The sequence below is a fragment of the Carcharhinus amblyrhynchos genome, chromosome 4 (genome assembly GCF_965287045.1).
Source record: "Carcharhinus amblyrhynchos chromosome 4, sCarAmb.v2.hapA, whole genome shotgun sequence".
Lineage (NCBI taxonomy): Eukaryota > Metazoa > Chordata > Chondrichthyes > Carcharhiniformes > Carcharhinidae > Carcharhinus > Carcharhinus amblyrhynchos.
In genome coordinates this window covers 9006010-9033335 of record NC_137327.1, presented here as the reverse complement: position 1 = coordinate 9033335, position 27326 = coordinate 9006010, and the positions used below count along the sequence as shown (strand labels likewise).

The window sequence follows — 27326 nt, the reverse complement described above, 5'->3', positions numbered from 1 at the left end:
CATAGTGGCGTGAGAAAGGAAGTTCCAGGGCTTTGTTCCAGGAACAGTGAAGGGGGCAACAATATATTTCCATCTCAGGATGGTATGTGGCTCGGAGGGGAATGTGCAGGTTTGAGTATTGAACTGTGAGGAGGATGGTGTAGGACTTCAAAAGTACGTGGACAAGTTAAGGCGGCACGGTGGCACAGTGGTTAGCACTGCTGCCTCAATGCGCCAGGGACTCGGGTTCAATTCCAGCCTTGGGTCGCTGTCTGTGTGGAGTTTGCATGTCCTCCCTGGGTCTGTGTGGGTTTCCTCCAGATGTTTCCTCCCACAGTCCAAAGATGTGTGGGTTAGGTTGATTGGCCATGCTAAATTGACGCTAATGTCAGGAAATTAGCAGGGCAAATATATGAGATTACAGGAATAGGGCCTGAGTGGGATTGTGATTGGTGCATACTCACAGCACAGCAGCACAGTGGTTAGCACTGTTGCTTCACAGCTCCAGGGACCTGGGTTCAATTCCCGACTCAGGTCACTGTCTGTGTGGAGTTTGCACATTCTCCTCGTGTCTGCGTGGGTTTCCTCCGGGTGCTCTGGTTTCCTCCCACAATCCAAAGATGTGCAGGTTAGGTTGATTGGCCGTGCTTAAAAACAAAATTGCCCCTTAGTGTCCTGAGATGTGTAGGTTAGAGGGGATTAGTGGGTAAAATATGTAGGAATATGGGGGTAGGGCCTGGGTGGGACCGTGTTCGGTGCAGACTCGATGGGCCAAAGGGGCTCTTTCTGCACTGTAGGGTTCTATGAATGGGCCGAATGGCCTCCTTCCATAAGGATTCTATGGTGTTGGTGGACAAATGGCAGATGAAATTCAATGCGGAATGTGTTACCGTAATTCATTTTATTCGGAAGAACAAGGAGAGACAACATAAAATAAAGGTTACAAATCTAAAAGGGGTGAAGGGGCAAAGGAACCTCAGTGTATATGTGTATAAATCATTAAACGTGGCTGAATTGGTTGAGAGAGAGCTTTGTAAAGCATATGGTATTCTGGGATTTATCAGTAGGGCTACACAGTACAAGAGCAAGGAGGTTTTGCTAAACCTGTATAAAACACTGGTTCGGGCTCAGCTAGAATACTATTGTAGTGGCCATACTTTCAGAAGGATGTGAAGGCTTTGGAGTACGGAAAAAATTCATGTAAGTGAACAAAGAACAAAGAAAATTACAGCACAGGAACAAGCCCTTCAGCCCACCAAGCCTGTCCCAACCATGCTGCCCATCTGAACTAAAACCCTTCCGGGCCCCATACTCCTCTATGCCCATTCTCTTCATGGATTTATCCAGACACCCCTTAGAGGTCACTATCGTATCTCCAGCAGTGGGTTCCAGGCAACCAACGAATGATTCCAGGGATGAGAAACAAAAAGTTACACAGATAGACTGGAGAAGTTGGGATTGTTCTCCGTGGAGAAGAGAAGGCTGAGAGGAGATTTGATCGAGATATTCAAAATCTTGAGGGAGGATAGACTGAGTAGATAAACTGTTCCCAGTGGTGGAACCAGAACACACAGATTTAAGGCAATTGACAAAAGAAACAATGAGGAAATTTCTTTTACGTAGCGGGTGCTTAGAATCTGTGTTGCGTTGCCTTAAAGTGTGGAGATGGCAGGTCTAATGGAAGAATTCAAGAGTGAATTGGATTGTTATCTGATAAGGAAGAATGTGCAGGGTAATGGGGAGAAGGTGGGGATGGGGGTGGTGGCTCTTGGTGAATTGCTCTTTCAAAGGACTAACACAGATACAATGGGCCAAATGGCCTTCAACAGTGCTGTAACCATTCTACAATTATTACCAATGTTCTCACTGAGAACGCACAAGATTTTTTTATGGGAGATCGGTGGAAATGCCATCAAACTTCTTCCGAAGCTGTAGCAGCCACTCAAGTTACCCGCTCACTACCCACCGCTCACAAAACTTGAAACATCCTCGCACTATTTAACTGTTCAAATTTCAAATGTCAGAAATGCTATTTCTATTCGTCCTAATGTTAGTTAAGAGCTCGGTATGCCCTTGGTTTACTGTGAAAATGTAAGCTGTTGTACACTTCAACATTTAACTGTGTTTTTTAATATATTGCTATGCAGAGCTCAACTGCCAACATTTTGTAAAAAGCTTCATTTCCTCGACCAGAGAGCAGAGTGCAGCTGACAGTATAACTTAGGGTGTGTCCATCCTACCTCACTTAAAATATCACCAACCACAAATTCAATATCTAGTACATATAAACAGCATTCATTCCACATACTGCTGGGGAGACAAGCTATTCTAGACTTAAACTGATCTAATACTTCCCTGTCAGAAATGTAGCCTGATTTGTCTTGCTCATTAAGGACCCACAGGCAACCTTCAAATTGCTTGTCACGGTAAATTAAAATTCCAAACAGCAGATTGTTAACATAATGAATGGACTTCCGCCTCTCCATTCATCCTTGCCATGGATAAAACTGGGGATTAATTTCAAACCTCCAGGATGGGCTTGTCTGGTCTTTTTGCATCAGGGGCAAACATTTCCATTTCTTTCCTCACTCAAGGGATCAATGTATAAATCTTGGAACAACAAGAAACAAAAAATGATGCGGAAGCTGGAACCTGAAACGACAGTATAAAATGCTGGAAACACTCAGCAGGTCTGATAGCCTCTGTGGGGAATGAATAGAGCCGATGTCTGGATTATTCTTTTGAGGTCCAACCAGAGAGGCCATCACGTCAGGTCCCCATTGGTGGGGATCGTTGCTAGTGGGGATCTCCACAGGAGAGGTCATTCAGGCAAGTGAGTCTGGGCAATTGTATTCGGGACTCAGTAGTGATATTAAAATCCCACAGTCCAAAAATGTGTGGGTTAGATGGATTGGCCATGCTAAATTGCCCCTAAGTGTCAGGAGGATTAGCAGCTAAGTATCTGGCGTTATGGGAATAAGACCTGGGTAGGATTGTGGTTAGTACAGACTCGATGGACTGAATGGCCTCCTTCTGAACTTAGGGATTCTATCATTCTATGATCATGGGGGCAGAAGAGCAGTGGCCAAAGCTGCTAAGGACAATCGGGTGGCCAACACTACAGAAGGAAGACCCCAGCTGGCAACGGAGAAAACACTGTCAGATTTTGGGCCTTGTATCAATGAGGAGCAACACCCAGGTCTCCAGCTGAGGTTAAACTTGTGTCTTGTATAAGTTCATAAATATTACGGGTGCGAGGCTGATTATGCCAACAGAACGGAGCTGGTATTATCACAAGAGGCAAGAAAGTAGGCACAAACAAGTTTTTCACCTCTCACCCAATCTTACCAGCTCACCACACCGATCGGCTGGCACGACGAGCCAATAAGATCGCTCCGTTGTGTGTTAAGACAAACAAAGGAAAAAACAAACAAAAAATAAAGGAAGTCAGGTTGGAGGGGAAAGTTCACAGTCTAAAGTTGTTGAACTCAACATTGAGTCCAAAAAGTGCACCGCAGCTGATCAGAAGGTGAGATGCTGGTCCTCCAGTTTACGTTGGGCATCACTGGAGCATTGTAGCAGGCCGAGGATGGACATGGGGGCACGAGGGCAAGATGGACTTGAAATGTTAACCTTGTTTCTCTCACCACAGATGCGGCCAGACTGCTGGCTGGAATTTTACCGCCAGCGGAATCGGGGGCGGGCGAGATTCGCGGAATCTCTGTTGGCCTCGGGCGGGATCTTACAAGTCTCGTGTGGGTCAGGCGATAAAATTCCAGCAGCTGAGTTTATCCCGCATTTTCTGTTTTTACTTCAATACTGTTTCACTGTGCTCTGGAATCTCCTGAGGTCATGAAAAGTGCTATGGAAACGTAAACCTCAATATTTCAAAGCATTTTGCATTAAATGAATTACTTTCAATTGTGCTGATATCTTGGAAAAAAAACGGAGACTTTGCAAACCTCGTGTCACGGCTTTTCATTTCTGTCAACTTGTAAATACGCTGATCAACACTTACTATTCAATTTTCCTCACTCCAGGGAATTCACCCCAACCTATAGTTCTTAAATAATGTCAGTAAATGTATCATGTAAATTCAACCAATAATTTAGTGCTCCAAATTGCAATACTTTAGAATACCGGCAGTTCACAGTGTCAACCCAGACTAAAAATAGGATTGCTGGCTTCCCATTCTGCAAGAAATGCCGTCGGCACAAAACCTAGGCTCATTTTACTCTCTGTGTAGAGGTGTTATCATTCTCAGGCAGGGCATTAGGTCAGTCTAGCCTAAAGAAAGACCTGATCAGTGATATTTCTTGGTAGATTCACCAACTAAAGGAAAGAGAATCCAGCGCAGTGTAATGTGGGCTGTTGGTTCTGCATCATTCCTGTCGCGCTATTGCCAATTTATGCCCCAGTGTGTCAGAGCTCGGGTCAGGAGCAAGGGAACTCCCCCCGCCCCCAAAATCTTTTCAAACAAAGCTCTTAGTGGCTGGAAGTTTACTGTCCTTGTCCGCCCCAGAATCAGGCTGAGCGAGGCTCGCAGAACGGCATTCTCCGTTAGCCTCGGGCAGGATCTTACAAGCCTCGGGCAGGTAAGGCAGTAAAATTCTGGCAAGAGTTTTTGTGCCGAGAAGTGCTTAATTCACAGAGTTGTTCCAAACATGTGAAATCATTGGAAACTTGGCATTATTATTCTGATTGGCACGCACAGGCAGTTTCACGTGCAGCTTTGGTTCCCAGGAGAGTACGATGTTTTTAAACCAGCGTTAAAAATCACATAGAGTCGACTTAGTTGCAACATAATTTGGGTTTAAGATGTTACTGTCCTTTACGCTGGATATGGCCTATTTCAGGCAAATTGAGCTGGCCAACAGAAACACTGGGCCAAGCTGTCCTGGTCAATGTAGGGTATTGAACTCACTATCAGTTCATAAGGTTCTGCACACAGGGTTGGTCTTGCAGTTCACCACTGCCCGATCTAAATAGAAGACAATGTCCTTACCTCCTCCAGAGCCCATAGCGAATCTACCAAGGGTTTGATCTTCTTCTGGTTGTATAACGATACAAGCTTATCCATCACTGCTTTCACCTGGGCAGCTCGGCCTTGTTTGAAGAGGAGGTTAAGCAGTGAGAATCCAGCAATGACTTTGTTCTCTTCATAGAGTTTTATGGGGTTAACCTTCTCAACCTGCCACCACTGTAAACAGGAGGAAATAAATGTTTGCTCTCATTAAACTGATTTTGAAACCACCTTTCTACTTCCACCTGAACCTCTTAAATTATGAGGTATAGCATGGACTACGATTTAATGATTACAAGTGTAAAATGGCTACAATCTAAACAGTTATAAGCATAAAAGTGTTTTGAATTAATGACTAACAAGTACAACATGGGCAATGGTTGAATGAATTCAGTGTATTTGGCTAAAAAGAAACGACTGATATTTCCAATGGTATCGTGTTTATTTTGAAGGTTATTACGACAAATTTGAAAATCCTTGTTGAGTAAATTGGGCCACAGGAAATGTGGGTTTAATTTAACATGGTGCAGGATGTCAGGATGCGTCTGCTCTATGAGGTGAAGTTAACAAAGAATAACACAGCACGGGAAATAGGACCTTCGGCCCAACGAGCCCGCACCGCCATTTTAACGTTGTGAGTTCCCTCTTCCACCCATGACCTTTGTCTAGGCCTGTGGCAAGTTGGCCTTGAGTGTTGTGTTTTCGCTGGGGGAGGCGATGACCTAGTGATATTACTGCTGGACCATTAATCCATAAAGCTAAGCTAATGTTCTGGGGATGCAGGTTCGAATCCTGCTGAGGCAGATGGCGGAATTATGAATCTACTGATGACCAGGGAACTACTGTCGATTGTTGGAAAAACCCATCTGGTTCACGAATGTCTTCTAGGGAAGGAAATCTGCCACCCTCACTTGATCTGGCCCACTTGTGACTCCAGAGCTACAGCAATGTGGTTGACTTTCGACTGTCCTCAGGCAACTAAGGATGGGCAATAAACATTGGCCAGCCAGCAACACCCATGTCCCATGAATGAATCTTAAAAAAAATTCAAGCAGCATGCTATTTAAAAATAGCACAGAAATAGATCATTTGGTCCGGCAACTCATTATTGGTAATGATATCCAGCCTCCCATCCTCTTTTATAGAATTATAGAATCCCAACAGTGCAGAAAAAGGCCATTAGGCCCTTTGAGTTTGCACTGATTTTCCAAAAAAGCATCCTACCCTCCGCCCTACCCTTGTAACCCTACACATTTACCATGGCTAATTCACCTAACGTACACAGCTTTGGGCACTAGTGGCAATTTAGCACTCCACCTTACCTGCTCGCCTTTAGATGTGGAAGGAAATGGGAGGAAACTCACACAGATACAGGGAGGGTGTACAAACTCCGCAGAGATAGTCATCCAAGACTGGATTTGAACCTGGGTCCTTGGTGCTGTGAGGCAGCAGTGTTAACCACTGTGTCACTATGCCGCTCTGTGGACTATAACTTTTATTCCTTTCTCCCTCACATACTTATCTATCTTTGTGTCCACACTCACATCTTGCTGTCACATTTTTGGCACACTTCTTTGTGTCAACTCTTTTCCAAAATAATATGAAAACTGCCTGTTCTATTTCCCTTCTTCACAAATTGGTTCATGTTTTTCAATTTAAATATAAATGGTAAAATAAAACCAGGGTAAATGTGTAAACACCTGGGAGGCATGATGGCACAGGGGGTTAGCACTGCTGCCTCACAGCACCAGGGACCCAGGTTTGATTATTGGCTTGGGTCACTGTCTGTGTGGAGTCTGCAGGTTCTTCCTGTGTTTGTGTGGGTTTTCTCCAGGTGCTCCAGTTTCCTCCCACGGTCTGAAAGACATGTTGGTTAAGTGCACTGGCTGTGATAAATTCTCCCTTAGTGGACCCAAACAGGTGCCAGGGTGTGGCAACTACTGGACTTTCACAATAACCTCATTGCAGTGTTAATGTAAGCCTGCTTGTGACACGAATAAATAAACTTTAATAACAAAGTCAAAATATGACAAGATGGATTGCTTTAAAGTGGAGATGCCCGCACTCCTGGTATACCCATCCTCGAGCCTGCCTGTCCTGGAGATCATGCATTTGGGGCAGGATTCTTTGGCCTCCCCTCGGTGTTTCTTTCAGTCACCAGAGGCAGACAGCGGTTCGCTGGTGGTGGGATCTTCTGGTCCTGCTGCTGTCAGTGGGAATTCCCATTGAAACCACCTCATGCTGGTGGGAAACACACGGCAAGGGGTGCACCATTGACAGGACTAAACAATCGTGCCAGAGTGACCAGCCGGAGAATTCAGGCCTTTATTTTAACAAGTAAACGTGTATATTCATTTTTTAATCATTCATGGGACATGGGCATCGCTGGCAACACCAGCATTTATTGCCCATTCCTAGTTGCCCTTCAACTGAGTGGCTTGTTTGGCCATTTCTGAGGACATTCGAGAGTCAACCACATTGCTGTGGCTCTGGAATCACATGTAGGCCAGACAGGGTAAGGACAGCAGAATACCCTCCTTAAAGGACATCAGTGAACCAGATGGGTTTTACCTGAAGATCAATAACGGTTTCATGGTCATCAGTAGATTCTTAATTTCAGATTTTTTTTTATTGAATTCAAATTCCACCATCTGCTATGGTGGGATTCGAACCTGCGTCCCCAGGACATTAGCAAAGTTCTTGCATTAATAGTTGAGTGATAATGCCACTAGCCTCCTCTAATAAATACTTGTTGGTGCAGTACGTGAATTTGGCTGTAAAGAGAGGCAGGTTGTGAAGGCATGGAATGACACCAGGTGTATTGCTCATTCCAATAGCCGAGGCAGAAAGGATGATCCAAATAGCCTTCTTCTGTGCTGTAACGATTCTGTGATACTCTGGTGTTGCCAAAGTTCTTCTTCCTGCACTCATCGGGACAAATGCAAGAATACCAAATTTCAAAGGATCACAACAATTTATACAACTGGAGCAATGGTGGGGGAGGGGGATGACTAGTTGACAAGTCAGCTCTGATCGGCTAAGGTTCTGAAATGAAGGAAGCAAAGGAGAACCACAGGCTCTCCAAGCTCCCAGGTGATTCAAAAAAGGCACAATGTTCGGGTGCCTGCGTATGAACGTGTGTTGCTTCTAACAAGTGTAAATGAGCCACATTAAGAGCTCAACTAATTAACATAACTATTAGCACACTCAGGCTTTTTCAAAAAGTGCTGCCGAATCACGGAATCTTGCTTTGAGTTTTGCAGGCGTGAGCATGTTGAGTTTTTCTGCCTATAAAAACAACTATGAGGAATATAACAGAATAGACTAGTTGGACCAAAAGGCCTGTTTCTGTGCTGTCAAAGGCTGCGTAACCTTCAGAATATAGATACTGCTAATTATTATGAAATAACTAGGCAGCACGGTGGCACTGTGTAGTTAGCACTGCTGCCTCACAGCACTAGGGATCTGGGATCAATTCTGGCCTCAGGTCACTGTCTGTGTGGAGGTTACATGTTCTCCCTGTGTCTGCGTGGATTTCTCCAGGTGCTCTGGTTTCCTCCCATGAACCAAAAAGATGTGCGGGTTAGATGGATTGGCCATGCTAAACTGTGCTAAACTGTTCCTTTGTGTCAGAGGGGCTAGCTTTTGTTGTTTAGACTAATATTACAAAAATATAAGATATTCTCAATTTTTTTACTGCAATCATAGAATCCTTGAAGTGCAGAAAGAGGCTATTCAGCCCATCAAGTTTGCACCATATAAAATCCCATCCAGGCCCTATCCCTGTAAACCCACATACCTACCCTGCTTATCTCCCAACACTAGGGTCAATTTAGCATGGCTAATCAACCTAACTTTCACATCTTCGGTCTGTGAGAGGAAACTGGAGCACCCAGAGGAAACTGGTGCAGACATGGGGAGCACATGCACAATCCGCACAGACAATAACCCAAGGCCGGAATTGAACCCAGGTCCTCGGCACCGTAAGGCAGCAGTGCAAACCATTATGCCGCCGTGCCACCCACATTGCTCAAGCCTTTACGGTCACTGTGTATAAGTTGATGACTGGCGAACACCAAATGTCCCAGGATAAAGAACTCCCCAATATATTCGAGCAGTTTTATGATTAATATTAGGAGCTTCTTTAGGTCTTTTGGTGCGGGCAACAATCTTTGGTTCAAGCGCTTCACCTATGGGAAGTTAAATGTCACGTTTCACAGCACGGAAGAAAATCTTAAAGGGGTGGGTTAGGAATTGTAAAAGAAAATGCAATGGCACAAAACATAACATAGACATGTACTCATGATACTGTCACAAGCTAATATACAACTTACTACTTGACTATTAATTTTTATTTTTACTTACTGACTTGGCAAAGCTGAAGAAGCTTTTGGTTTCCCCGGTAACCATGTTTGATGAGCCTAGAAGTTGGTGAATACATGGTTGTAATACTTGCATAACACAAATACTCTTCAACATTAATGCAATAACACAAACCATTCATTATTTTAACTTGTGTGCTTCTCAAAAACAAGCTCAATTTAAGTGTTAGCCGGGGATGAAACCCGCACTTACCATACAGGATGTAGGTTCCGAGCGGTTTCAATAGGCCCAGGCCTTTCCCGGTGTTTTCACCGCACAGGCAATCTAAGACAATGTCGACTCCATCAGGGGAGATTCTGCAACGGAACCAAAAATGGACCTTATTAGAAAACCGATCTGTAGACATTGAATTACACCAGAGATACTGCACAGTAACCAGGCATTAGCACCAGAGATAGTGTTCATGTTCCACATATGCCTCCTTAAGTTAAGTCTAAGTTTAGTTATCAGTATCATAAGTAGGCTTACATTAACACTGCAATGAAGTTACTGTGAAAATCCCCGAGTTGCCACACTCCGGCGCCTGGTCGGATACACTGAGAGAGAATTTAGCATGGCCAATGCACCAAACCAGCACACCTGTGGGACAAAACCAGAGCACTCGGGGGAAACCCACACAGACACAGGGAGAATGTGCGGCCTCCGCACAGACAGTGACCCAAGCTGGGAATTGAACCTGAGTACCTAGAGCTATGAGGCAGCAATGCTAACCACTGTGCCACCCCCTATTCCTGCTCTACTTCATCCAATCCTACCAACATAACCTCCAATTCATTTCTTCCTCAGGTTGTTAGCTGGTTAGTTCTTAAACATACCCATGCTGTTTGTCTCAACTACTCAAGTTTCCCATGCTCACCACTCTGTGGATAAACAAGTGTCTCCTTAATTTCTTATTGAATTTATTAACAACTGTCCTACATAATAGTGGCTCCTCACAAGATAGAAGCAACCCAAAGATGGGGTGCACAAGTCAGTATGGTAAATACACCAGTATCACATCCCCGATCAAAGATTTTGAATGGGAATCTGTGATAACCCTCATGATCTGCATTGGGGAATCACTAAGCGACCTCCCAGTTGGGCTCATTGAAAATGAGCTTCCTGGAGGTTGATAATTAGCTAACCAGGTGGAGCTTGTATACTGAGTCCTGTATAAAGCAAGACCTTGAGAGGATCTATTATCCTTTTAGTCTCAGTGGGAACTGTTGTGTTTATCATAGGCTTGCAGTTATTGTTTATTTTAATTTAGTGCAATAAAAGCACAGTTCTTTCACAGCCAACTCACGACAGCAAAGGGAGGGAACAAACAGATTGACCATGCTCTACATAAGATGGAATGGGCTGGTGGGGAATGGACAGAAATAATTATCTGATACCCTCTGACCATGACAAAACACAAGACAGCTGTCAATATGAACTACAAAGAGCACTTATTTCCAAGACAGTGTATCAGCAAGCTTTACAATCCCACAGTGGAACAAGCTTCCAAAGGAAATAGTCACAGGCCCATTGGTTGAAATCTTCAAGATCCATCTTTAGATTATTTCAATTCCTAAGTTCCCATTATCAGGACCACCATCTCAGCAAGCCACACTTGGTTTAGCTAACACGACTATATAAATATCAATGGAATACTGTGATATCAACACAACTAAAGTATTAGCAGAAGCATAAACTGCATTTATCAAACTCCTTCAAACCCCTCTTTTCCATGAACTCTAACCTCCGCAATCTTTTGTTGCTGCTGTGACCTTTCAGTTTAGTTCAATCATGTTATATAAAAGGATAATAGATCCTCTCAAGGTCTTGCTTTATACAGGACTCAATCATGTTAATATAGTTATTACCTGGTCAGTTTTTGAGTTAGCTGTATGTAAACCAGACAGCAAAGCCCTGGTTTTTGCCCCTTTCTCCACTTTCTTCTGCATCTCCTGAGGCGTGACTTTTTACATGGCCACCATTTATATTTATTACTTGATTTTCCTCAACATTACTGTACCATGCTCACATGCCTATCTACTTACCCCACTCCCACTTTGGGCATGGTTAGGGAAGCCATTTTGGCAGTTCCCTGTAACACTTAATCACTACACTGCCCTAGAATGTTTTTGTTCATGATATTGTTTCCTCTGCATAATTATAAGCATTGCTATGCAGACCGGCTCATAAAATATTTAAAAAATCTTGCAAATGCAGCAACTTCCTACAAAAATAACATTTTATTTTCTCCCACCAGGCTTTTCTGTTGGAGATTCTTTTGTTGGACTAATATAACTCTGTCAATATTACTGAATCCTGATTGAATTATCTGTCTTTGGTCTTTAAAGTAGATGGCACTGTTGCCAAGTTATCACTTTCAAAGGAATATTAAAACAGGAGTAGGCCACGCAGCCCCTCACATCTGTTCCTCCATCACTCAATAAGATCATAGCTGCTCTGTGTCGCAGGTTGACTCCATATCTTAGTGGAAATGATAGTTGGGGGGAGGGGGAATTTTCCCATCCCATGTGCCACGGGAATCTGAGTGAGAGTGGTGCAGGCCATGCAAAGGTCCGTTGACCTTGGGTGGGAATTTCTAGCCTTGGGGTAAGCGTGGCCGGAATATCCCACCCTGGGAGTCTTGGAGGGGTCCATCTTCCAGTCTCGCAATATGCCTGGAGTTCCGTCTTCATTCTCCGGGTTGTCCATCATTTGGTCTCAGATTGCTCCCAGGGAGATCTATCTTCATTCTCAAGAGGTCCAACCTATTTCACATTATCACTGAATTGCTACAGACGAAGACCAGTTGGCCCATCTTGTCTGCACTAAGTGCTATTCACCTACATATTGTTTCCATTAAAATAATCATCTCACACCATCATACATGCCTTGAATGAGCCTGCCTTCCTGACCTCACCACTCATTGTGTGAAATAGTTCATTCCATTTGCTTCTTTTGCAAATCACTTTAAATCTGTGCCAACTTGGTTCTGATCCTTTCTCCCTCTCCATTCTTTCTAGCCCTCTAATGATTTTGAACATCTCTATCAAATCTCCTCTTAGCCTTCTTTTCTCCAAAGTGAACAGTGCCAACCTTTCCAATCCATCCTCATAACTGAAGATTATTATTTCTGGAACCATTCTTCCAAATCTCTTACGCGTTCTCTCCAATGCATTCACATCCTTCCTGAAGTGTCACACCCAGAACTGTACACAATACTCTAGCTGAGATCTAACTAATGTCTTGGATAAGTTAAGCATAACCTCCTTGTTCTTGTGCTCTATGTCCTTATTAATAAAGCCTAGGTAATTATGCGCTTCATTAACTGCTTTCTCCACCTGTCCTGCTACTTTCCAAGTTTTATGCACATATATACCAGATTCCTCTTCTAAGTTTCAGAAGTTGGAAAACCTGGAAAACATAGGGAGGAATTTTCACCAAATGTCAAAATCCTTTAAGAATTTTAACTCTCATTTTATTTAACCTCTCCATGTTCTTCCATTTGATTTTGATTTGATTTGATTTATTATTGTCACATGTATTAGTATACAGTGAAAAGTATTGTTTCTTTAGCGCTTCAGCCAAAGCATTCCATACATAGAGAAAGAAATGAGAAAGTGCAGAATATAGTGTTACAGTCACAGCTAGAGTGTAGAGAAAGATCAACTTAATGCAAGGTAGGTCCATTCAAAAGTCTGATGGCAGCAGGGAAGAAGCTGTTCTTGAATTGGTTGGTATGTGACCTCAGGCTTTCGTATCTTTTTCCCGACTGAAAAAGGATTCTACCAAATTCCTATCAAAATGCATCACCTCACACTTGTCCGCCTATCATCTGCCACCTATCTGCTCACTCCACCAACTTGTCTGTGTCCTTATTAAGTTCCACATTGTCCAAAGAAACCATAGAGACCCTACAGTGCAGTAGGTGGCCATTCAGCCCATCAAGTCTGCACCAACACTCTGAGAGAGCACTCTACTGAGGTCCACAACCCCACACTATCCTTGTGACTTCTTGCACTGATCATGGCTAATCCACCTAACCTACACATCTTTAGACACTAAGGGGCAATTTAGCATGGTCAATCCACCTAAGTCGCACATCTTTGTACTGTGGGAGGAAACCAGAGAACCCGGAGGAAGCCCATGCAGAAACGGGGAGAACGTGCAAACTCCACGCAGTCAGTCACTCCAAGGCTGCAATCGAACCGGAGTCCCTGTGAGGTAAAAGCACTAACCACTATGCCACCATGCTACCCATATCCTCTTCACAGTTTAGAATACTTTCAAGTTTTGTATTATCCACAAACTGTGAATTTTTCCCTGCATACCAAGGTCCAGATCATTAATATATATCAGGAAAAGCAAGGGTCCCAATACCACACCAAACCTCCCTTCAGCCCAAAAAAACATCCATTGACCATTACTCTCTGCTTCTTATCATTCAGCAAATTTTAGATCCATGTTGCTACTGTCCTTTAATTCCATGAGGTTCAGCTTTTCTCACAGATCTGTTGTGTGACAGTGTGTACCTTCGGAAAGACCATGTATGCCACATCAATAGGAGCTGAAAGCATTGTTGCTAAGATTGCAGATGATACAAAGATTTGAAGAAAGACAGGTAGTATTGAGGAAGCGGGGGTGGGGGGGGGGAGGGTGGAGGCGGGGGGCACGCAGAAGGCCTTTGACAGGTTAAGAGAGTGGGCAAAGAATACAATGTGGAAAAGCTTGAGGTTATGCATTTGGGAAGGAGGAATGGAGGCATAGACCATTTTCTCAATGGGAAAATGCTTAGGAAATCAGAAACACAAAGGGACTTTGGAGCCATTGTTTAAGATTCTCTTAAGGTTAACGTGCAAGTTCAGTTGGCAATTAGGGAGACAAATGCAATGTTAACATTAATGTTGAGAGGGCTAGAATACAGGAGCGGCGATATACTTCTGAGGCTGTATAAGGCCCTGATCAGACCCCATTTGAGCAGTTTTGGGCCCCATATCTAAGGAAGGATGTGCTGCCCTTAGAAAGGGTCCAGAGGAAGTTCACAAGAATGATCCCTGGAATAACAAGTTTGTCTTATGAGGTTGAAGACTCTGGGTCTGTACTTATTGGGGCTTAGAAGGATGAGGGGGGATCTTACTGAAACTTACAGGATACTGCAAGTCTGATAGAGTGGACATAGAGAGGATGTTTTCACCAGTAGGAAAAGCTAGAACCAGAGGGCACAACCTCAGGCTAAAGGTCCTTTAAAACAGAGATGAGGAGGAATTTCTTCAGCCAGAGAGTGGTGAATCTGTGGAACTATTTGCTGCAGAAGGCTGTGGAGGCCAGGTCATTAAGATAGAGATAGATAGGTTCTTGATTAATAAGGGAATCAGGGGTTATGGGGAAAAGGCAGGAGAATGGGGATGAGGAAAAAAAAATCAGCCATGATTGAATGGCAGAGCAGACTCGATGGGCCGAGTGGCCTAATTCTGTTCCTATGTCTTCTGGTTTTGTGGTTTTGTTATCCTCATCAACCCTTTCTGTTACCTCCTCAAAAACTCCCGCAAGTTAGTTCACCGTTTCCCCTTTACAAATCCACGCTGGTTCTTTTTAATGAACACACATTTTCCATGTGACTACAAATTCTATCCCAAGTTATTCTTCAATTGTGAGTCCATAATGTTGGGTGCCTTTTCGTGGCACGTCGGGTGATGGATATGGCAGCGGACCACGGAATAGAGCATGAAACAGCCAGGTGGATAATTAATGTGATGGGGCCGGAGGATTTGGCCTGTGCTCACGCCAGAAAAAACAGGAAACTGTTCTCCCTCACCCATTCTGCCATTGGACCTTTAGCTGGAACTTCACCGGCACGCTCGCCACAATTCTGGGAGAGGGCAAGGCTTAGGGAATGGCATTCTCCATTGGCTTCGGATGGGATCGTATGTACTGCGGGCAGACGCGCCGGTAAAATTCTGCCCTTAGTCTCAAAATGGGGAGAATTCTGCCCAGGAGGAGAGTGAGGTGGGCAAGCAGAAACAATGGGGAAGGCTAGAGAAAAGGAGAACAGGAGAGAAGAAGAAAGGAACGGGGCGGGGGGGGGGAGATACAGAAGGAAAGAAGGGGGAAGGGAACAAGGAAGGAGGGAAAAGAAGGGAGTGGAGGAATGAAGGATCAAAGAAAAGAATGAGAAAAGTTTACACCATCACACTTCACGTTTCTTATCACGTCATTGGCCTTACTAAAATTATTGCAACACAACTCAATTACTGTTTGAATCATTTCAGTAAACTCAATTAACAGGAAATGTTGATGCCTTCCACTCCTGTTTGGGACCCATAAATAGCCTGAAGTGATGATTATGTTATGAATCAATGATCCAATATCTTTTCTTTCATGTATTACTAACCCAGGATAACGCTTACCAAATGAGATTCTTGAACGAACACAAGTTAACGTTCAATTTGAGAGCAGTTTTATGCTACGAGGAGTCTTTTGAAATTGCTTTAATTTGTTCCAGCAAAGAATCTGAAAACATCAGAGAAAATTTACCTATCCGTCTTCACTAGAGTTAAAGCCAAGATCCCTGAGGGGAGGAAATACTGTAGCACACAGCCCTGCAACATCTGTCTCCCTGATTACCGCAGAATGAATTGCATTTATCTTTGTTCTTTCATATCAGTTCTTTGAGAACATTGAGATTGTAGGACTGAGGTATCCTTAAAGCAGCATGCTACAATCTGTATGCCTGAGAATGGAAGATCTGTATTAGCCATTCAGGGAGGTACTTCAGCCTTTGCTCATGCCTTGGGTAGTGAGATTTAGGTCAGGATTCTCCTTTATGATGTGAAGCTTCAGTAGGGCTGGAAACTGGCATTGCTGCCTCACAGTGCCAGGGACCAAGTTTCAATTTCCGTCTTGGGTCACTGTCCGTGTGGAGCACATTCTCCCCATGTGAGTTTCCTCCCACAGTCCAAAAGACATGCTGGTTAAGTGCATTGGTCATCCTTAAATCTTCCTCAGTGTACCCAAACAGGTGCCAGAGTGTGGCAACTGGAGTATTTTCATAGGTACTTCATTGCAGTGTTAATGTCAGCCTACTTGTGACACTAATAAACAAACTTACACTTAAAACTTCCAACTGAACCTCAAATTCCACCAATTTTCCATGTCATGACTCACTTCTCTGAGAGGGGGCTAATCAGGGAGGGCAGGTTTCTGGCAACATCCCAGGAAGAGCTATCCTGATGGTATTGGTGGAACCAGAAGAGGTTATTGAAAGGCAGAAGCACCCTAAAGATGTAGAGCCCTGCCTGACAGTCACAGCTTTTGGCAGTTTGATATTGAATACCAGATTGAAGGAAAAGTAGGCTTTTACCAGGCCTTCTCCCTGATGTCCCATTCTGGACCCTATCACCATTTGTGGTCCAGGGAATAGCAGTGACTCAGGTGCAGGTATCTCCAGCTGGCTGCCATTCACGTGTGACAGGTGGAGGAGGGTGTGGCCAGTGATGTTCCTGTTGTGGGTTGGGCAAGGCAACTTCAGGCCAAGCTGTGAGGGCAGCCATTAGCCTCATCATGAGTCCACCCTATTTCACATTACTAGCTGACTGAACTGAATTTTTCAGGCTTATAAAAGATTGTTGATGGGTGTAGATGAGGGGAAGGTGTTTCCACCCAAGGATGGGATCACAGGGAGGCACACAGACCCTAATCCAATGAGGAATTCAGGAGAAACACCTTTACCCATAAGCAGGTGAGTAAAACTATAACGTGATCTTATCAGCCATTCCTGTCGCAGCGAGGTCGGAGAATTTGGCAGCCGACCAAATCTCCGTTCGCTGCAACGGGATGGGAAAATCCCGCCGGTCCGAACGATGATAAGATTCCGGACTTTGTGTTCTCTATCGCTTTACCAACTTGACAATTCCTGATTTCTGATGGTTCCCCTGGGACAAATTCATCACTTCACCAACCGGAAGCAATGATAGGATTATCTGGGACTTATACGTGTGAACTATATTATTTTAAACCTTAATTTCTATTTTAATGTCTTGCTGAAGGTTGGAAGTAAAAAGAGTACTGTTGTTTACTTCCTGAGTACTTGTATATGAAAATTTGCGCTGTACCCATTGGTAAACAGAATCGCCGTTAAATGCATTTTCATTAACTGACACCATTCATTCCCCACAGATGCCGGGGGATTTTACAAAGATTTTACTGCAGTTAAAGCAAATAGCATGGATATATTTAATGGGAAGCTAGTTGAGCATGAGAGGGAGAAGGAAATAGAAGGACACGTTGATGTGGTTAGATGAAGAAGGATGGAAGGAGGTACTGTTGGAACACAGGCTTGTTAGCCTGCCTCTGAGCTGCAAGTACTTTGCAATGCTGCTCTGTTACTGGGTATATGAAACCACAAATCCAGACCTCAAAACTTCAAACAAAACATTCCAACAAAACAATCCTAATGTAAGACTAACCATTACCTTCCTGATACTGTTTTTTTTGCGCACTTATTTGGGTGCTAATTCCATCCTTCTCTCAGTCTATAAGCAGGATTTTCCAGTCCTTAACGCCAGCAGGATTTTGCAACCTTGACACCAAACCGCATTTCCAAACCTATTGCCTTTCCATCACAAAGACCTTCATCCAACCCACCACTGACAACCAACACTGTCCCTACTTCAGCCCATCTTCCAATGAAAACTCATTCATCTTCTGTGACAATCAATTTCAATAATTCCAAATATCCCCTGGCTGTTCCCCTACCTTCCACCATCATTAACTGTTGGTTCATCCAAAACTTTCCTGTCAGTAAAATAACCCAAAATACCTAACTCACCCATCACCCATCCAGCCTCTGACTACACTGATTCCCCGTGCACCTTAAATTTAATGTTCTCATCCTCAATTTCAAATCCTTTCATGGTCTATGTCACTTCCTCCACCTCTGCAACCCTCTGAGATCTCTTTGCGTCTCCACTCAGGTCTCATGGGCAGCCTTCCTTTGTTCCTTTATTGGTGATCAGGCCTTTAGCTATTTAGGTCCCATGTTCTGGGATTTCTTGGGCTAAGTTCTTTCTGCACTCACGTAAATATGTCCTTCTTTACAAACATACAAATAAGGAGTAGGAGTAAGGCCACTCAGCCCCTTGAACCTGTTCTGACATTCAATAAGGATACAGTTGATCTGCTTGTAACTTCAACCCCACATTCCCTCCTTACCCCAATCACCCCTTCTTAATCAAGGATCTATCTAATTCTGCATCAAAATTATTCAAAGTTTCTGCTTCCACTGCCTTTTGAGGAAGAGAGTTCCAGGGACTGATGACCTTGTGAGAGAAACAATTCTCTTCAACTTCGTCTTAAGTAGACAACCCTTTTTTTTTACATGACTCCTAGTTCTAGGTTCTACGACAAGAGGAAACCTCCTCTCCATATCCACCTGAATATCTTAAAGGTTTCAATCAAGTTGCCTCTTGCTCTTCTTTGTTTCAATGATGACCGGTGTCTTCAGGGAAATATTTCAGGGAAATATCCTGGGACTTCTATAAGAACATAAGAAATAGGAGCAGGAGTAGGCCATCTAGCCCTTCGAGCCTGCCCCGCCATTCAATAAGATCATGGCTGATCTGAAGTGGATCAGTTCCACTTTCCCGCCCTCTCCCCATAACCCTTAATTCCCTCGTCTGTCAAAAACCTATCTACCCGTGACTTAAATATATTTAGCGAGGTAGCCTCCACCGCTTCAACGGGCAGAGAATTCCAGAGATTCACCACCCTTTGAGTGAAGAAGTTCCTCCTCAACTTTGATCTAAACTGCTCCCTCCCCCCACTTATCTTGAGGGATGTCAGGATGAAAGGCACAATAGAAATTCAGGTTATTGCTGCTACTGTTGTTGAGATGCTTGTTGAAACTTCCCAAACTATTTTACAAATAGATAAAAATAAAAGGATACCAGAATAGGGAGCCAGGCATTAGTACAGGCTCTTAAAAGCTGAGTTGAAATATATTTCAAATTTCTGGCATCGCTGTTTAGCTTTTCATCTCAAACTCCTGGCATGGCAGGTGTCCTTTTTTTTACCCATTTATTCATTTCTGGGACGTGGCAGCCCAATAAGGACAACATTTCTTGCCCCGCCTAATTGCCCTTGAACCGAGCACCCTGCACGGGCAATTCAGGGGGCATTACTATGAATCTGGTGTCACATGTCACCTTACCGGATGACCAGGTAAGGATGGGTTTTTTTTTAACGACAATCGCTCATAGCTTCACGATCGAGCTTTCGGTTCCAGATTTATTCATTAGATTACAAATTCTGGGATTCGATCCCCTCCCTCCACAGCCATACCCTGGGTCTTTGGATTGCTAGTCCAGTAACTTGATCACAACGCCACTGTCTCACTGTGAATTGCTCCCTCCCCCCACCCCACTTCTCCCCTATCCCCCCCACACCTCTCCTCCCACGCCCCCCACAATCCCACCCCCAATCACTTTTCTCACACGTCCATTTATCTGCTGTCTCATTCCCACTGCATCGTTTTTCTTTATTCTCTCTGCCTCGTCCGGTCCACGTTGCTCTTGGATTCCTCTCGCCTTTATAAACACACGCAAACACATCTTGTATCCTTTAGAACCTGGTTGAGTAATTCCACCTTTCCGGTTTTTTTCACCTCAAAGACTCTCACAAGCTTTCTCCGTTCAAAGCGTGGAAAAAAGCTAAAGGAAAAGGAATCTTTTGTTCAAAATATTAAGGGTGCACAACACGACAGACACAAATAGGAGAAGTGACCGGGTGCTGTCACTGCTGGGGTGTGCAGATTTTTGCAAGGCAGGGAAACAATTTGGTGCACCGCTTGAATGAACAACTTCCTCAGATCCTGGTTAAAGATGACTTCCTTTAATCATTTTGTTATGAAGTTGCATATATAAGGTTGAAAATGTGGTGTTTGCCAAGTATAAATGACTGTAACACTACATTCTGCACCCTCCCCTTTCCTTCTCTATGAACGGTATGCTTTGCCTGTATAGCGCACAAGAAACAATACTTTTCACTGCATCCTAATACATCTGACAATAATAAATAAAATAAACTCAAAGCAGTCGCTCCTTAAATGCCCAATCGCATTTCGTATTCACTGAGGTAAGAATATGAGCTCCAGATGAAGAACCATTGAGGCCAGTGTAAACTTCCTCTGTTCAGTTTTCTGTTTTCCCCCATTGTGCTGTGGAGTGTCTGCCTGACAGCAGATTCACCCAGAGACAGTGAGTTGGCAGTCCATGGATCACCTGCTTGAAATGATGGCGAGTCTTGTGAGCCCTGATCATCCCTTGAACATTGCCCCTTACTCCTGGTAAGGCCACCCATGGCGGCAAGGTCGGGGAGAGGTGCCAGACAAAGTACAATGCAAATGACTTCAAAGGCAGAACAAGCAAAGGAAGACTGTGCGTTTCATTAAATGCACGGGGAAAGAAACCCCCTCCGGCAACGTGGCCCCAATCATTGTGGTTTGATATGTCAACCGAAAACTGATCAGCAGCCCATCAAGAGTGTGTGGGTAATGATGAAAGTATACTGGGTGCAGAATGTAGTGTTACAGTGGGCCCCAAAGACCCACATTAAACAAAGTCACATGCTTCTGCCAGGGACCACTTGCTAACCCTGTTCTGACAGAGGATTGGTGTTGGGCGCAGGGTGTGTACCTGGGAGTCTCCAGTTAAGAATCTGCATACAGGCGACAGATGCATGAAGGCTGTTAGATACCCGTGTTGTACTGAGGTGTCTCTGGGCAACATCTTCTGTAAGTGAGCCGTTCCACAGCCAGATTTGTCACTTCCTCGTGTGTGAGGCTGAGCATTGAGTGAGTGTGTGCTGTTTGAAATTGGGGGGCATCACAGCCCCGCTTAACCCAACATCTGCAAAGACCGCTGTCTTAGAAGCAGTGGGGGAAAGGAGGTGGGTGTGGGTGGGAACGGCAGGCGGTGCAAGGGGTGTGAGGGTGCTTTCATTGGACCATGATCCAGGAGTGAAAACCCAGTCAACAGTTTCCCTTTCTTGGCTAATGGCACTGAGACACCATGGGGCGAATCTTCCTGTTCCGCCCGCTGTGGGAGACACAGTGGGGGAGGGGGCAGACCATGGAAAGGTCTGTTGACCTCGGGCAGGATTTCCCAATTTTAGGGAAAGCACGGCTGAATAATCCCACTCTTTTCTACAGCCCCGGCTGAACCATTCCAGTAGAGACCAGTCAGCTGAGCAATGACCATAGATTGAACCTGCAACATTCCTGCTCCTTAGATACTCCAGCACTGCACCATTTACCCACAGAGCCTATCGGCAAACATATTGAGGATTGAGTAGTAGGCTTTTCGTGCTGCTTATCACAATGTGTCTTACCTTCTCACATCCTGTACATAATCAGCATTCCTGTCAATGAGGTGGGTGATGGAATCCTTGATTGCTTCATGTTTGAAGGAGGAGGCCGTTCCAAAGACAGTCACATCTGGAATGGTGGAACAGAGTTGGGCGACAGCTTGACCCTGTATCAATCACATTCAAATCAGGCTTTAGTTTGAACATATGACAGTGTTTGTGACAAGCAGATGTACAGACACTCCCGAAAACATGATTTTAACCTTGGAAAGGAGCTCAACAGTTGCCACGCACTCGTGCCACAAGATTAGTAACAGGTGGTTAGTTTTGGCTTTAATCTGTGCCCATTTCTGCAGCTCAGTTGTCATCACACTCTTTGCCTTGGCCAGAAATAGAATTACCCTGGCAAGGCCTTGATAGGATCTTCAACCTGTGACATCTGTTGGAAAATCTACTTATGTCCCATTCCAAAATACTCAAAAGCAAAATCTATGCTGACACACCTCAACAGCACTGACTAGTACTGACAGACTGTGGCACCATCAAAGACACGGATTGGGATTTTCCGTTCCCCACCTCCCCCCCCTCCCCCAATTACGGGATTTTCAGTGGCAGAGATGGGCTTATCATTGGCCAAAGGCGGGTCCAATGGTGTTTTACATTGTTTACCAGCCAGGACAACCTGCCATGACCAAAGAACAAAGAAAATGACAGCACAGGAACAGGCCCTTTGGCCCTCCAAGCCTGCACCGACCATGGGAGGTGGGTAGATGGGTGAGGGCTGGGGGTGGATGGGGAGCGAGGGTGGGGGGTGGAGTTTGGATGGAATCCAGATGCTAGCCGCTGTTTTACAGGTGAGGTGCTAAACTGTAGCTCTCTCTGGAGACTAGAAAAGAATCCACGTCTCCATTCCGAGGAAGAATGGGGTGGGGGGGGGAGCGGAGTTCTCCCCAGTATTCTGGCCAAGATTTATCTCTGATCCTGTGGCAAGAAACCAGGGTGGAATTCTCTGGCCATTCATAAGAACATAAGAAATAGGAGCAGGAGTAGGCCATCTAGTCCTTCGAGCCTGCCCCGCCATTCAATAAGATCATGGCTGATCTGAAGTGGATCAGTTCCACTTTCCCACTTTCTCCCCATAACCCTTAATTCCCTTGTCTATCAGAAACCTACCTACCCGTGACTTAAATATATTCAGCGAGGCAGCCTCCACCACTTCAATGGGCAGAGAATTCCAGAGACTCACCACCCTTTGAGTGAAGAAGTTCCTCCTCAACTCTGATCTAAACTGCACCCCCCCCCCCCTATTTTGAGGCTGTGACCTCTAGTTCTGGTTTCTATTCTAAGCAAGAAGAATCTCTCTACCTCTACCAAATCTATCCCCTTCATTATCTTATACGTCTCTATAAGATCCCCCCTCAGCCTTCTAAACTCCAACGAGCACAGACCCAGTCTATTCAATCTCTCCTCACAGGCTAACCCCCTCATCTCCGGTATCAGCCTAGTGAATCTTCTCTGCACTCCCTCCAAGGCCAATATATCCTTCCACAAATGCAGCAACCAAAACTGCACACAGTACTCCAGCGGCAGCCTCACCAGTACCCTGCACAATTGCAGCAAGACCACTGGGATTCTCCAGTCCTGACGGCAGCACACCCACGAGAGGGGGGTGCACAGGTTTTGCGTTGGCATGGAGTGATATCAATGGGAAATTCCACTCACAGCACCAGGACCAGAGAATCCGGTCGCCACTGAGAGACACACAGCCGGGAGGCCAGAGAATCCCACCCAGGTTATTCAGCCGTTTATCACATTGCTGGTTCTGGGATATTGCAGTGGGTAGACAAGTTGCCACAACTCCCTACTTGACAATGGTGGTTAACCTTCACAAGTGACTTCATTTGTCACACCAGCTTCACCCCACAAATGATGCCAGTCAGAAAAGCACCTTTTGAAGAGGGGTATTTAATACTGATTCTGTTTCTGGCCTCATAAACACATTATGCAGACATAACAAGTTCTGATCCTCATACAGAACATTAGCTTAGACATTGTCTCTTTGTCATGTATTTGTCTAGCATTTGAAACACTTTTCTTTTAAATTCTCCTTTTACTTTCTGATTCCAGCATTCATGCTTCTTTGTTTTATCCTGAATATTCTTTGTTGTTCTGATCCAACCAAGGTCGATTATTCTCACTGTGGAGAAAATGTTCAATTATTTCCAAAGGTCTGTCAAAAGGTACTCTCTGTATCCTCAGCGCTGAATACATACATCAAAGCAAAAAATCAAATCAAAGACATTTCAGTTTGGAGAGAGAAATATTAACATATTGATGCTCTGTGCAAAGATAAGTACATTTTTTTTTCAGCATCATTAAGACCCATAATTGTATAGAGTTAAATCCAGTCTATAGCACACAAACACATCATTTGATTCGCATGAGCCTTCTCCCTCTCCTCTATCAGATCACATTGTGCGCCCCAGTAGCTGAAATACCTCAAAATATGGAACTCAAAATATGGGGGTCAATGGGTGCTATTCGGATTGGCGGTTGGTGACTAGTGGGGTGCCCCAGGGGTCAGTGCTGGGGCCTCAGCTATTTACCATTTATATAGATGATCTGGAGGAGGGAACCGAGTGCAGGGTGTCGAAATTTGCTGATGACACCAAGATTGGGGGAAAGGCAAATTGTGCGGAGGGTGTGGAGAGTCTGCAGAAGGATCTAGATAGGCTGGGCGAATGGGCCAGGAAATGGCAAATGGAATTTAATGTTGGCAAGTGTGAGGTGGTCCACTTTGGTAGGAAGAATGGTAGGAAGGACTATTACTTACGTGGCGAAAAACTGCAGCAGGCGACGGTGCAGAGGGACCTCGGGGTCCTTGTGCATGAGTCGCAAAAACCCAGCTTGCAGGTGCAGCAGGTGGTCAGGAAGGCGAATGGGATGCTGGCCTTCATAGCGAGGGGGATTGAATATAAAAGTAGGGAGGTCTTGCTGCAGCTGTATAGGGCATTGGTGAGGCCGCAGCTGGAGTACTGTGCGCAGTTTTGGGCGCCGCACCTGCGCAAGGATATTTTGGCCCTGGAGGGAGTGCAGAGGAGGTTTACTAGGCTGATACCGGAGTTGAGGGGATTGAGCTATGAGGAGAGGCTGAATAAACTAGGCTTGTACTCGTTAGAGTTTAGAAGAATGAGGGGAGATCTCATTGAGACGTATAAGATGATGAATGGGATGGATAGGATAGAGGTGGAGAGACTCTTCCCGCTCAAAAAAGACAGTAGGACTAGGGGGCACAGCCTCAAGATAAAGGGGAGGCGGTTTAGAACGGAGTTGAGGAGGAACTTCTTCACTCAAAGGGTGGTGAATCTCTGGAATTCTCTGCCCGTTGAAGTGGTGGAGGCTGCCTCGCTAAATATTTTTAAGAAGCGGGTTGATGGGTTCTTGATAAGAGAGGGGATTAAGGGTTATGGGGAGAGGGCGGGAAAGTGGAACTGAGCCACAACAGAGCAGCCATGATCTTATTGAATGGCGGGGCAGGCTCGAAGGGCTAGATGGCCTACTCCTGCTCCTATTTCTTAAGTTCTTATGTAACTCTTTACTGTTCTCAGGATCCTGGACCTGTTGCAGCGCAAAAGGAGGCCATTTGGCCCATCATGTCTGCACCAGCTCTTCGAAAGAGCAACACATCTAATGCCATTCTCTTGCAACCCTGTAACCCTCTAAATCTTTATTTTCAGAGAATCACCCAATTGCTTTGGGACAAGCCCAGCTGGAAAATCCCACCGCAAATGCCAAAACTATTCCAGAGTTAGTTTTGCATAAACTGCACCTTGCTGCCTCCCTCTCCATTGAAATGTGTTGAATGGTGTGACATTGCTACACTTACATGGTAGGGTAAATCACCCCCGGCAATTACAGCTGGTAGTTAGTAACATAAGTGCCCTTTTAACTAATGCGATTGAAAATTAACTGTTGCAAGTGTGGGATCTCATTCCTTCATATTTTAATTGGTGCTGCCGATTCATAGCAATTTAAAATTTGAAAGAAAAATTGCTCTCCATTTTCTTTATTGTCTTTTTCCCTTTCTCTCACTCCATCCAATCTTTCTTTCCTTCTCTTTATTTCTTTTTCTGCTCCTGATTTGCTCGTGAATTCACCACTTTGTTCTCAGTACTTGTCCTGGTTACTGCCCACAGACGCAATGTGATTGGTTACAGTTGCTTGCCCTGTTTATTCACGTCTCAGTTGTCCTGTTGCCCTGGTTTTGACCTGATCAGTTTCCATCTTTGGCAGTTTGCAGGACAAAATATCATTGTAATAAAACAGAAAAGGGCAAGTCTAACTGATAGTCGACAGTATTTTTATTACCACACTAAAGCGATTTATGACCCATTCGATGTGAATTATGAAATGTTCTGATGAAGCAGACAGGGAAAAGCTGTTTCCACTGGTGGGAGAGTCATTAGCCAAAGACCGCCGATTTAAAATAATTGTCAATAAATCTGGAAGGAGAACATAAATCTGCTTTCTTGATGCAGTGAGTTACGGCTGTGTGATCTGGAATGCTAGGCCTAAAAGGCAGATAAGAGCCAATCGGAAAGAAGGATTTGCATCTACAGAGCACTTTCTATGACTATCCACCAACTCAAAATACCTTTCAGCCAATAAATACTCTTGAAGTTGGTTTTACTTCAAAGAAATTTAAAAGTTAAAAGAAAAATCATTTTTCATTTCCTTTTCATCTTTCGCTCTCCTTCTCTCTCCCTATATCCAAACTTTCTTTTCCTTCCCTTTATTAGGCAGCACGTTGGCACGGTGGTTAGCATTGCTGCCTCACAGCACCAGGGATCTGGGTTTGATTCCTGGCTTGTGTCACTGTTTGTGTGGCATTTGCACATTCTCCCCATGTCTGCGTGGGTTTCCTCTGAGTGCTCCGGTTCCTCCCATAGTCTGAAAGATGTGCTGGTTAGGTGGATTGGCTGTGCTAAATTCTCCCTCAGTGTACCCAAACAGGTGCCGGAGTGTGGCAACTCGGGGATTTTCACACTAGCTTCATTGCAGTGTTAATGTAAACCTATTGTGACACTTATAAATAAACTGAAACTGAGTTTATTTTTCTGCTCCTGATTTGCTAATAAATTCACTGCTTCAATGAATTCCCTGTTATAATTTTTAAAAATGTGTTTTTTCATGGAATGTGGACATCACTGGAAGGAAAAGAAAGTTGTTGTTCGTCCCTAAAGATCCTTGAACTGAGTGGCTCGCTCGGGCATTTCAGAATTCAACAACATTGCTGAGGCTTTGGAATCACATGTACGCCAGGCCAGGTAAGGATAGCAGATTCCCTTAAGGAAAGGACATTAGTGAACCAGATGGGCTTTTACAACACTTGACAATGGATTCATGGTCATCATTGCTGAGGCCAGCTTTTAATTCACAATTTATTTATTGAATTCATGTCCTCTATGCAGATTCCACGTAGGCTATTTTAGCATCGGCTTACAACATGTTTAGCATCTGCTTAGTAGACAGGAGTCAATGCAAGCATATCGGCAAGTGCACTCAATATAGGCCTTAGGGGAATTAACCTCAGCAACATTTCATT

At 44.4% G+C, this 27326-nt stretch overlaps 1 protein-coding gene across 1 annotated transcript in view; it reads right to left on the bottom strand.

Annotated features, from left to right (window-relative positions):
- LOC145342498 (putative NADPH-dependent quinone oxidoreductase VAT1L) overlaps window positions 1–27326 on the bottom strand; it is a 148485-nt gene that overhangs the window by 81378 nt on the left and 39781 nt on the right. The window contains exons 4-7 of the mRNA XM_080188062.1: window positions 21746–21888; window positions 9578–9681; window positions 9368–9423; window positions 4985–5179 (exon numbers count right to left, since the gene is read on the bottom strand). Of these exons, the coding sequence (XP_080044188.1) occupies window positions 4985–5179; window positions 9368–9423; window positions 9578–9681; window positions 21746–21888 (498 nt within the window). The remainder of the gene's footprint in view (window positions 1–4984; window positions 5180–9367; window positions 9424–9577; window positions 9682–21745; window positions 21889–27326) is intronic.